This window comes from Salmo trutta, chromosome 6, assembly GCF_901001165.1.
Source record: "Salmo trutta chromosome 6, fSalTru1.1, whole genome shotgun sequence".
Taxonomy (NCBI): Eukaryota; Metazoa; Chordata; class Actinopteri; order Salmoniformes; family Salmonidae; genus Salmo; species Salmo trutta.
In genome coordinates, this window is record NC_042962.1 from 13,511,458 (window position 1) to 13,524,499 (window position 13,042).

General features: G+C 43.5%; 1 protein-coding gene across 1 annotated transcript in view; it reads right to left on the reverse strand.

The window, feature by feature from the left end:
- Nucleotides 1-778: 778 nt before the first annotated feature.
- sh3kbp1 (SH3-domain kinase binding protein 1) overlaps nt 779-13,042 on the reverse strand; it is a 39,589-nt gene continuing 27,325 nt past the window's right edge. Inside the window, exons 10-19 of the mRNA XM_029755329.1 lie at nt 5,623-5,724; nt 5,466-5,517; nt 3,421-3,498; nt 2,855-2,993; nt 2,697-2,767; nt 2,307-2,416; nt 2,121-2,231; nt 1,607-1,833; nt 1,420-1,483; nt 779-1,322 (exon numbers count right to left, since the gene is read on the reverse strand). Coding sequence (XP_029611189.1) covers nt 1,284-1,322; nt 1,420-1,483; nt 1,607-1,833; nt 2,121-2,231; nt 2,307-2,416; nt 2,697-2,767; nt 2,855-2,993; nt 3,421-3,498; nt 5,466-5,517; nt 5,623-5,724 — 993 coding nt within the window. The 3' untranslated portion in view covers nt 779-1,283. The remainder of the gene's footprint in view (nt 1,323-1,419; nt 1,484-1,606; nt 1,834-2,120; nt 2,232-2,306; nt 2,417-2,696; nt 2,768-2,854; nt 2,994-3,420; nt 3,499-5,465; nt 5,518-5,622; nt 5,725-13,042) is intronic.

A 13,042-nucleotide genomic window follows, 5' to 3' on the forward strand; every position in this document is an offset into this window, starting at 1 on the left:
TCGCTGCCCTGATATCTAGAAGCTCTTTTCGGTCATAAGACACAGTGGCAGAAACATCATGTACAAAATAAGTCACAAATAACGCGAAAAAACATACACAATAGGTTACGGGATCGTAAACCAGCAGCCATCTCCTTCAGCGCCATATATAATCCACTGTGTGTCCTCTGATCTGACACCCCCAGACAGCCAGCCAAGCTGAGTTATGTCCACCGTCTGAGGACATTCTTGAAGTGTCGCACACGATCTGCGTCTTTAATCAAACAACACACACACACACAAAACAACATGCACACACTACCTGATGAGACAGAGATGGTAACACACTTGTCTACAACACACACAGCAGTTTATACAAGCAAGAAAACGGCAGCCTGTATGTGTGTTGAGGAATGTGTGTGTGTCCAGCGCTCTGATGTTCGACCAGACTAATTACCGTAATCAACAGAGTAAAGAGCAGTGGAGGGGCACTGGACAAACACACACAAACAATGCACACGTGGGGTGGCAGGTAGCCTAGCGGTTAGAGCGTTGGACTAGTAACCGAAAGGTCGCAAGATTGAATCGCCGAGCTGACAAGCTACAAATCTGTCGTTCTGCCCCTGAACAAGGCAGTTAACCCACTGTTCCTAGGCCGTCGTTGTAAATAAGAATTTGTTCTTAAGTGACTTGCCTAGTTAAATAAAGGTAAATAAAAAAAAATGTGTGTTTGGGTTGGGCAAGGTAAGGTAGTGTGAGACAGAGTAAATGATACTGTAGCTCCCCTACTGGGGTAGGGTGACAGACAGGTTGGTTGAGTTTATTTTTATTTTATTAAAATCAGCACACATCCATAATCTTCATCTTTAGAACACTGGAATATAAAAGTCTATTTCACTTTCCTGGAGATATGAAGTCCACAAACGGTCTTTATGTCATCAGAAAGAAAGACATCTAAAACAGGAAGGAAGGCCACAGTGTGGGGTTGCCATAGAAACCTTGTATGCTGACACACACACTCTAACAGCAGGTGAAGGTGTTCCAGGTGTTTTGAGTAGCGTGATGTCAGACAGAATAGTAGTGAGACTACGCCCCTGATCCAGAACACTCCAATCAGATAGCAGGAAACAAAAAAAATAAGCAAGCCTTTTCAACACAAACAGACAAGAGGGGATTGGGATCGTCTGTCATTGATGTTGATTTCTGGCACAAACTAGTTCGTCTGAACCCTGTCCAGGGATGATGTCACACTCTGGCTCCAGCGTGAGGTGATGTCATCAATATGCGCCAGGGAGGGTGAAAGGTCATTTAAATAAACTCCTCTTAATCTTCTCCACCTCCATCTGAAAAAGACAAACACAAAATGTAAGATGAAAAATGTAGCAGCGGTAAATGAATGTTGTTCAGCACTAGACGGCGAGCATCTCTAGATGTGTTCACCTGCATAGTAAGGCGGATCCTCTTCTCCTCGTCCAGGTCACTGGACAAATGCTTCATCTCCTGCCTGGGACAGAGACACCAGTCACTCACACTATTAACACACACACACACACACACACACACACACACACACACACACACACACACACACACACACACACACACACACACACACACACACACACACCTGTGTTGGCTCTTCAGCAGTTCTACAGAGGCTCTCAGCTCTCCCAGTTGTCCCCTCAGCTCCTCCAGGGTGGGCGTCGGCCTGGGCTCTGGGGAGGGGCTTATACATGAAGAGGTGGGTTTTGTGTATGAAGGGGAGGGGCTTATAGGGCGGAGGGCCAGGCTTTCTGTCGACGGTGGGTGAAGGACAGCAGGCTTGGGTGGCAGCACACCCTTACTGTCAGGTACCTGTGGGGTATGTCACAAATCAGGATTCATGAGTTAGCCAGCTAACTTACTTAAATGTTTGGAAATAACTTCCCATTTGTTAGGAATATATGCTTGAAATGGGCATGGATTGATTCTATTGTTTCAACCAGCAACTCATACACAGGTCTAGGTTCATTAATAAACCAGAAATCCTTTTTATTTTTCGCAGGCCAACTTGATGGTCCGGGAATAGACAAACACACACAATATACTCCGATTCACTGCTAAAATGTAATTCACCACATTTAAATTCAACAAATTCTTACAGTGATGGTGGGAAGTGCTTTCCTCTCCTGCAGCTCCTTTTCTCTGTCCTTCCCCCTTCTCTGCTCCTCCACCACAGGAGAGTCCAGCTGGTCAATACTGGACAGAGAAGACTGAGAGAGAGAAGAGGAGAGAGGTGTCATCAAGACATGTTCAAGAGAAGGATGTGTGCGTGTGTGTACACTTACTGTGCTGATGATCAGGGAGCGTGGTCTGCGGAGGAAGACTCTTGGTCGCATTGCGGTGGGATGGCTTAGTTTCTCTGTAGACAAGACTAGCGAGTCCAAATATATCACATCTACACACAGACACACATTATATTGTTAATCCACAGGAACACATAACATCTTACCAGAGAACAGGCACAAACAAACCCACAGTTCCCTGACCAATATGAAGGCTAGGGCAGCTAATCCCTCACATATGGACAGAGAGAGAGAGAACTGAGGATCTTCATTCATATTCAAACCTCTCTGTCTCTTAAGTCAGCCAATTCCCTACTCTGATTGGACTAGTGTCCTGTCACATAACTGTCAAACTGCCCCAGGTCTGCCCCTTGTCCTCTCAGTCAAACTCACCGATGTCTTTTGACATGTCAGAGGCAGAATCTGGAGTCACAGCCCCACCCTCAGACTTAGGGCTCTCACACCTGAACAGGCAGACCAGTTGACAACTTTAGTGTGTGTGTGTGTGTGTGTGTGTGTGTGTGTGTGTGTGTGTGTGTGTGTGTACTGACGGTACAGAAGGAGGTCTTTCAGGTCTGTCTGGGCCTCGGGGAGGGAGGTGGGAGGAGCTTGTCTTTGGTGGGCGGGGCTTTTTTGGAGGGATGGACGGAAGGGCGGGCTTAGGGATTTCTCCAACCTTCACCTCCTCACCTACACACAAAAACATAAACACATTCACATACACACACAAACACATATACGGATGGGATAAGTGGGGATGTCACACGCGCGGGCACATGCACACACACACACACACACACACACACACACACACACACACACACACACACACACACACACACACACACACACACACAGTGTAGAGGTGAGGTGTGAGCCAGCTGAAGAGGCGAAGAGAGTTAAGGCAGGCAGGCTGAATAGGGCCATATAGGTTAGTAGTCAGGCTGCAGCAAGCCGGAGCAGGCATTGTAGATGATTGTGGAATAGTGTAGTATAGTAAAGGTAGTAGTAGTATAGTAGTAGTAGTAGTAGTAGTAGTAGTAGCTCTGTTGTCATCAGATCTGTGATGCAGAGTTAGTAGCTTTTTTATAGTATTACTGTAGTAGTACTGTAGTACCTTTGTTGTCGTCAGGTGGTCTGTGAGGCACGTGCTCTGGGCGCTCCGGGGGTACCTTCCTGACCTCTGACCTTTTCTCTACAGGTCACATAGGGGTCAGCGATCAACTGAGGGTGACATTACTGACACTCTTCCCTATAGATATCTCTATCTTTGGTTCTCTCCCTGTTTAATTATCACCATTTGGTTCTCTGCCTATTTAATTATCACCATTGCTCCTAGTTTCTATCTCTCTCCCTTACACACACACACTAACACAAAACAGAGAAGAGCAGAGATGGAGATAGAGAGATTATTGAGACACGCACAAAACGGTACCAGTGGCTGAGTGGAGAAGAGCAGAGAGGAGAGATAGAGGATTGTGATAAAGGAGAAGTAAGGTGAAGAAAAATAGGGAGATTACCTGTGGAGAGAGGAGATGGGGGATTACCTGTGGAGAGAGGAGATGGGGGATTACCTGTGGAGAGAGGAGATGGGAGATTACCTGTGGAGAGAGGAGATTAGGGATTACCTGTGGAGAGAGGAGATGGGGGGATTACCTGTGGAGAGAGGAGATGGGGGATTTACCTGTGGAGAGAGGAGATGGGGGATTTACCTGTGGAGAGAGGAGATGGGGGATTTACCTGTGGAGAGAGGAGATGGGGGATTACCTGTGGAGAGAGGAGATGGGGGGGATTACCTGTGGAGAGAGGAGATGGGGGGGATTACCTGTGGAGAGAGGAGATGGGGGGGATTACCTGTGGAGAGAAGAGATGGGGGATTACCTGTGGAGAGAAGAGATGGGGGGATTACCTGTGGAGAGAGGAGATGGGGGGGATTACCTGTGGAGAGAGGAGATGGGGGGATTACCTGTGGAGAGAAGAGATGGGGGATTACCTGTGGAGAGAAGAGATGGGGGATTACCTGTGGAGAGAGGAGATGGGGGATTACCTGTGGAGAGAGGAGATGGGGGGGATTACCTGTGGAGAGAGGAGATGGGGGGGATTACCTGTGGAGAGAGGAGATGGGGGATTACCTGTGGAGAGAGGAGATGGGGGATTACCTGTGGAGAGAGGAGATGGGGGATTACCTGTGGAGAGAGGAGATGGGGGGATTACCTGTGGAGAGAGGAGATGGGGGATTTACCTGTGGAGAGAGGAGATGGGGGATTACCTGTGGAGAGAGGAGATGGGGGGGATTACCTGTGGAGAGAGGAGATGGGGGGGATTACCTGTGGAGAGAAGAGATGGGGGATTACCTGTGGAGAGAGGAGATGGGGGGGATTACCTGTGGAGAGAGGAGATGGGGGGATTACCTGTGGAGAGAGGAGATGGGGGGATTACCTGTGGAGAGAAGAGATGGGGGATTACCTGTGGAGAGAAGAGATGGGGGATTACCTGTGGAGAGAGGAGATGGGGGATTACCTGTGGAGAGAGGAGATGGGGGGATTACCTGTGGAGAGAGGAGATGGGGGGGATTACCTGTGGAGAGAGGAGATGGGGGATTACCTGTGGAGAGAGGAGATGGGGGATTACCTGTGGAGAGAGGAGATGGGGGATTACCTGTGGAGAGAGGAGATGGGGGATTACCTGTGGAGAGAGGAGATGGGGGATTACCTGTGGAGAGAGGAGATGGGGGGGATTACCTGTGGAGAGAGGAGATGGGGGGGATTACCTGTGGAGAGAGGAGATGGGGGATTACCTGTGGAGAGAGGAGATGAGGAGATTACCTGTGGAGAGAGGAGATGGGGGGATTACCTGTGGAGAGAGGAGATGGGGGGATTACCTGTGGAGAGAGGAGATGGGGGGATTACCTGTGGAGAGAGGAGATGGGGGGGATTACCTGTGGAGAGAGGAGATGGGGGGGATTACATGTGGAGAGAGGAGATTACCTGTGGAGAGAGGAGATTACCTGTGGAGAGAGGAGATTACCTGTGGAGAGAGGAGATGGGGGATTACCTGTGGAGAGAGGAGATGAGGGATTACCTGTGGAGAGAGGAGATGGGGGATTACCTGTGGAGAGAGGAGATGGGGGATTACCTGTGGAGAGAGGAGATGGGGGATTACCTGTGGTGTTTTTACCCGAAGGGACGCTGGGGGGAGGCGGCTTCTTTGGTCTCTGGAAACGCACACAAAGAAACACTAAGTGATTTTGCTCTCATGGAATGTCATTCCTTGAACACTATAATAACAGTACAAATCAAATGATATTTGTGCGTTTTACCTCTTTCTCCACATCAGGTATTAACAGCTTGACAAAGTTATCAGGGAAGACTCCCTTTCTCCCCCCTATCTCCCCCATCCACCACCCCGCATCAGCACAGTCCTACAACACACAGAATCCACACACAGGTTAAACACACTAGGCTTGGGCGGTATACAGTATAAACTCTAACCGGGGTATTTGGAAATAGCCACGGGATGGTTTTTCAATACCGTTGAAACAACTTTCAATAATTTGAATATTTGTAGCTACTTTAAGTAAATACCTGCAGTCAACTTGTGCAATACATTAGGAGATAAAGCGGATCACATTCTTCATGTCACCTGTCACATTATTTAAGATTAGGAAGCTTAACGTAGTTCCACACAACAGTTGAGCCAGTCACGTGTTTGTGAGTCCAGCTGTGTATTGACAGGGGTCAAGGTTTATATTGAAAGTCAACAGTGGTTTTTTGCTACAATAGAGTGATCAGGGACGTGCAACTATAGTTTTCCTTCACATAAAATGCATCAGTGCACCACATTCAGCAGAAAACAGCTTCATTGTCATCAGATGACTACAGAAGTGTGACGCTAATTGGCTGGCAGCCACACAAGTAAATGAGCTTACAATGAAAAAGCAAGGTCTTTCTTTGCAAATAATGATGCATGGCCATTATTTTTCTAATGTTTATCATAAAAAGAATGTAACCAGCTACATTTGATAATGTTTCGCTTAAAGTTAATCTTGCATTTTACCAGAGAAAAATAGGCTGGCTACACCAAGAAAAGTACCAGAGAAAATTAGCTCCACATCAGTCACAGCGCTGTCTGCTGATAGAATGCCCGTTCCTGAATTCTCATCCGAGTGGAGAAGCGCAACTGAAGCACAAAATTAGAAATTACAATAAGAAGCAAGATAGATCTGCATTTACCAAACGCAGCAATATATTTCTTATGCATTTTATCTTTTTCGTTTATTTTCATTTGTGCTCGTTAGCATATTTAGCTAGCAGCCTCCATGGAAATTCACCTTTAGTTGTGCTAATTTTGTTAGCATTCTGGTAAAAGATGCCCAATGGGTATTTTGTCGCCCCCTTGTGTACAGAACTGGTAATACAGTCAATCCCCACTTGAGAGAAGGACAGTCTGGATACAACCCAAGCATAATACACACCGGGGTTGGGGTCAATTAAAATGTCATTGGAAATTGCAATTACATTTTTGAATTCACTCATGAAGGGGAGAATTTATGTTGAATACAAAACAATCTTCCAGCTATGGAATTGTAATTGAATTGTAATTGGACTGTTTGAATTTAATTGGAATTGTAAAAGCATTTCATCTTTGGAATTTAATGGGAATTGGCCTATATGGATAGGCCTAAATTGAAATGTTTCTTACAGAAGAAATATGAAAAGCATATGCATAACCATGGCAGCAATTGAAAGGGAACAGTTTGGATATTATGGGAATATTATTATTATTACATCTTAGGGGTAGATCAGCTTAATATTGTGGAAAGATTGTTGCTTCCATCAATGTAATAGTCTGCATCATTTCCAATCCCCTATATCTTTTTTTGGTAAATATATATTTATTTATTTATTTATTTTATTTCACCTTTATTTAACCAGGTAGGCAAGTTGAGAACAAGTTCTCATTTACAATTGCGACCTGGCCAAGAAAAAGCAAAGCAGTTCGACAACATACAAAAACAGAGTTACACATGGAGTAAAACAACATACAATCAATGATACAGTAGACAAAAATAAGACTATATACAATGTGAGCAAATGAGGTGAGATAAGGGAGGTAAAGGCAAAAAAAGGCCATGGTGGCAAAGTAAATAAAGTATAGCAAGTAAAACACTGGAATGGTAGAATTATAATTTGAAGAAAGTTCAAAGTTAAAATATAAATAATATGGTGCAAAGGAGCAAAATAATAAATAAAATAAATAAATACAGTAGGGGAAGAGGTAGTAGTTTGTGCTAAATTATAGATGGGCTATGTACAGGTGCAGTGATCTGGGAGCTGCTCTGATAGCTGGTGCTTAAAGCTAGTGAGGGAGATAAGTGTTTCCAGTTTCAGAGATTTTTGTAGTTCGTTCCAGTCATTGGCAGCAGAGAACTGGAAGGAGAGACGACCAAAGGAGGAGTTGGCTTTAGGGGTGACCAGAGAGATATACCTGCTGGAGCGCGTGCTACAGGTGGGTGCTGCTATGGTGACCAGTGAGCGGAGATAAGGGGGGACTTTACCTAGCAGGGACTTGTAGATGACCTGGAGCCAATGTGTTTTGGCGACGATTATGAAGCGAAGGCCAGCCAACGAGAGCGTACAGGTCGCAGTGGTGGGTAGTATATGGGGCTTTGGTGACAAAACGGATGGCACTGTGATAGACTGCATCCAGCTTGTTGAGTAGGGTATTGGAGGCTATTTTGTAAATGACATCGCCGAAGTCGAGGATTGGTAGGATGGTCAGTTTTACGAGGGTATGTTTGGCAGCATGAGTGAAGGATGCTTTGTTGCGAAATAGGAAGCCAATTCTAGATTTAACTTTGGAATGGAGATGATTGATGTGAGTCTGGAAGGAGAGTTTACAGTCTAACCAGACACCTAGGTATTTGTAGTTATCCACAAATTCTAAGTCAGAACCGTCCAGAGAAGTGATGCTGGACAGGCGGGCAGGTGCAGGCAGCGATCGGTTGAAGAGCATGCATTTAGTTTTACTTGTATTTAGGAGCAGTTGGAGGCCACGGAAGGAGAGTTGTAAGGCATTGAAGCGTGTCTGGAGGGTTGTTAACACAGTGTCCAAAGAAGGGCCAGAAGTACACAGAATGGTGTCGTCTGCGTAGAGGTGGATCAGAGATTCACCAGCAGCAAGAGCGATATATCCATATATACACATACCTATATAGATATACTTATTTTTAGAATATACCTTTATTATTTCCCGCAAACCCTACCACCCTTCCCCCAATTGGAGTAAACTAATAAACAATAACACTTATGCTTCTACCTTCAGTTTATACATCTTATACACATTTTACAACTATCTATTTTACAATAGTTATATTTTGTTTGTTTTTAGTCCTTCCTCTATTTCTGATGTCCATCCAGTTTGATTTGTATTTCTAACTATGCTATTTCACAAAATGTATGAACCTATATACCTTTTACAGACCCCGTATGTTTTACATTGGTTATCTTGTTATTAGTCCCACCCTTCAGCTCCATTCAACCCCTCCCATCTATCTCTCAACACCATCCATTTTGGATTTCTATTTGCCATATATTTTTCAACTGTGCTGTGATGCTTCTCAAAAGTACTGAACCTTTCTATTCTCATAGCTTCTACAGATTGTTTTTGCTAAAATAATTATTATATTATTGATTGATTGACTATGGCTTTTCAAGTCACACAGTATTGCTATCTGCAGCGTTAGTTCTAGACAAATGTTGCAATTCTTCAGTCATTCCTGGACCTGTGACCAAAAACGAGCTACATATGGACAATCCCAAAATAAATGATCTAATGACTCTGCCTCCTCACAAATCTGCAGAGCTGGGAAGATTGTATCCCCCATATATACACTGCTCAAAAAAATAAAGGGAACACTAAAATAACACATCCTAGATCTGAATGAAATAAATAATCTTATTAAATACTTTTTTCTTTACATAGTTGAATGTGCTGACAACAAAATCACACAAAAATAATCAATGGAAATCCAATTTATCAACCCATGGAGGTCTGGATTTGGAGTCACACTCAAAATTAAAGTGGAAAACCACACTACAGGCTGATCCAACTTTGATGTAATGTCCTTAAAACAAGTCAAAATGAGGCTCAGTCGTGTGTGTGGCCTCCACGTGCCTGTATGACCTCCCTACAACGCCTGGGCATGCTCCTGATGAGGTGGCAGATGGTCTCCTGAGGGATCTCCTCCGAGACCTGGACTAAAGCAGCCGCCAACTCCTGGACAGTCTGTGGTGCAACGTGGCGTTGGTGGATGGAGCGAGACATGATGTCCCAGATGTGCTCAATTGGATTCAGGTCTGGGGAACGGGCGGGCCAGTCCATAGCATCAATGCCTTCCTCTTGCAGGAACTGCTGACACACTCCAGCCACATGAGGTCTAGCATTGTCTTGCGTTAGGAGGAACCCAGGGCCAACCGCACCAGCATATGGTCTCACAAGGGGTCTGAGGATCTCATCTCGGTACCTAATGGCAGTCAGGCTACCTCTGGCGAGCACATGGAGGGCTGTGCGGCCCCCCAAAGAAATGCCACCCCACACCATGACTGACCCACTGCCAAACCGGTCATGCTGGAGGATGTTGCAGGCAGCAGAACGTTCTCCACGGCGTCTCCAGACTCTGTCACGTCTGTCACGTGCTCAGTGTGAACCTGCTTTCATCTGTGAAGAGCACAGGGCGCCAGTGGCGAATTTGCCAATCTTGGTGTTCTCTGGCAAATGCCAAACGTCCTGCACGGTGTTGGGCTGTAAGCACAACCCCCACCTGTGGACGTCGGGCCCTCATACCACCCTCATGGAGTCTGTTTCTGACCGTTTGAGCAGACACATGCACATTTGTGGCCTGCTGGAGGTCATTTTGCAGGGCTCTGGCAGTGCTCCTCCTGCTCCTCCTTGCACAAAGGCCGAGGTAGCGGTCCTGCTGCTGGGTTGTTGCCCTCCTACGGCCTCCTCCACGTCTCCTGATGTACTGGCCTGTCTCCTGGTAGCGCCTCCATGCTCTGGACACTACGCTGACAGACACAGCAAACCTTCTTGCCACAGCTCGCATTGATGTGCCATCCTGGATGAGCTGCACTACCTGAGCCACTTGTGTGGGTTGTAGACTCCGTCTCATGCTACCACTAGAGTGAAAGCACCGCCAGCATTCAAAAGTGACCAAAACATCAGCCAGGAAGCATAGGAACTGAGAAGTGGTCTGTGGTCACCACCTGCAGAACCACTCCTTTATTGGGGGTGTCTTGCTAATTGCCTATAATTTCCACCTGTTGTCTATTCCATTTGCACAACAGCATGTGAAATTTACTGTCAATCAGTGTTGCTTCCTAAGTGGACAGTTTGATTTCACAGAAGTGTGATTGACTTGGAGTTACATTGTGTTGTTTAAGTGTTCCCTTTATTTTTTTGAGCAGTGTATAACATTCTATTGGTTGCAATAATTTTGTATAGTAATTTAAATTGAAAAATTCTAAGTTTTGAATCCGGCGTTGTTTTGCGTATCAATTCATAAACCATGTGCCATGGAATAGGTACATCGAAAATCTCTTCCCAACTATTTTGCAATTTATATGGCACAGCTGTCAGTTTTTTTGGTCCTTAAATGAAATTGGTGTATCTTTTTATTTCACACACTTTTTTTTAACCATTTATGGTCTTTAATGCAGGGCCGACAGACAAGTTCCTTACTTTTTTCCCCTTCTACTTGCCTCTTCCATTTTTTGTGGTAATGCTGCAATTAGTTGGTTATAATTTTGGGTAGAGCAGACATTTCCATATGTCTGTGTTAGCTGCATGTGTGACATAACTCCACCAGTCCTATTTATGATATCATTCACAAAAATTCTACCTTTTTTAAAAATGTCTTCAAAAAAGACATTTTATTTTTTAATCAATTAGTATATTTGAGTTTAACCAAAATATTTGTTGTATTATTTGTTTTGTCTTTTCAGGTGGATCAAACTGAAATTGCAACCAACTTTCTATGGCTTGTTTAAAAATAAAAATAAATATTTTGGAGATGATTTCATTTTCAAACAACCGAAAGTGAGCAGGTGTAATCTGAATAAAGGGAAAAAGGCCATTCTTGAACACGGGGTGAGACATTCCTACCAATTTACTAGAGAACCAGTTTGGATTTAAGTAGAACTTTTGTATGACTGATGCCTTTAGTGAGAGTTCTAATGCTTTAATATTGTATCATTTCTGCCCTCCGAATTCATATTTGTTATATAAATAGGCCCTTTTAATTTTGTCTGGCTTGCCGTTCCAAATAAAATTGTATATTTTTTGTTAATAAAATTTAAAAAGGAGGTCACCAGGTGTAGGAAAAACCATAAGCAAATAGGTAAACTGTGATATGACTAAAGAGTTAATCAGGGTGATTTTTACACAAATAGACAGGTATTTTCCTTTCCATGGTAGCAAGAGCTTATCTATTTTTGCTAACTTTCTATAAAAATGCATTGGAGTGAGATCATTTCTTTCTTTTGGGATTTGTATACCGAGTATGTCCACATCTCCGTCAGACCATTTAATTGGTAAACTACATGGTAATGTGAAATTTGCATTTTCTTTGTGATCCAATACGTAATATAGTACACTTAGAATTTGGTTTTAATCCAGAGAGGATAGCAAAAGTATCTAGATCCTCTATGAGGCCGTGGAGAGATTCTAATTGTGGTTTTAAAAGAAAACATGAATCATCAGCATACAATGACACCTTAGTTTTTAAGCCACGGATTTCTAATCCCTTAATATTATTGTTGGATCTAATTTTAACAGTTAACATTTCGTTGGCAATAATAAATAGATATGCTGATAGTGGACAACCTTGTTTTACTCCTCTAGATAGTTTAAAACTTTCTGAGATGTAGCCATTATTTACTATTTTACACCTAGGGTTACTATACATAACGTTAACCCATTTAATAAGAGATTCCCCAAAATGTAAATATTCTAGGCATTTATATATAAACTCCAGTCGTACTTTATCAAAAGCCTTTTCAAAATCAGCTATGAAAACCAGGCCTGGTGTCCCCGATATTTCATAGTATTCTATTGTTTCCAGTACTTGTCTTATATTATCTCCAACGTATCGTCCATATAAAAAAACCTGTCTGATTAGGATGAATAATATCTGACAATACTTTTTTAATTCTATGCGCCAAGCATTTTGCTAGGATTTTCGCATCACAACACTGAAGTGTAAGAGGTCTCCACTTTTTTAAATGGACTGGATCTTTATATATACTACTTGTGTCCTGTTTCAGTAATAATGATATCAAACCTTGTTGCGTGTCCGATAATCTACCATTTATATAGGAGTGGTTAAAACATGCTAATAATGGTCCTCTGATTATATATTAAAACAAGTTTGGTATACTGTACTTCCACTGGTATGCCATCCAGCCCTGGAGTTTTCCCAGCCTTATAGGCTTTAATTGCACCAAGAAGTTCCTCCTCTGTAATTTGACCTTCACATGAGTCTTTCCTGTACAGATGTTAATTTTACATTATTAATATAGAAAAAAATCCATACAATTAGATTCGGTTAGTGGAGATGGAGGAGACTGAAACGAAAACATATTCTTAAAGTACTTTACTTCTTTCAAAATATCATTCGGTGAATCATGCATGACTCCATTGGTAACAAGTTTCAATAAAACAAATGTTGGTAGCATTTC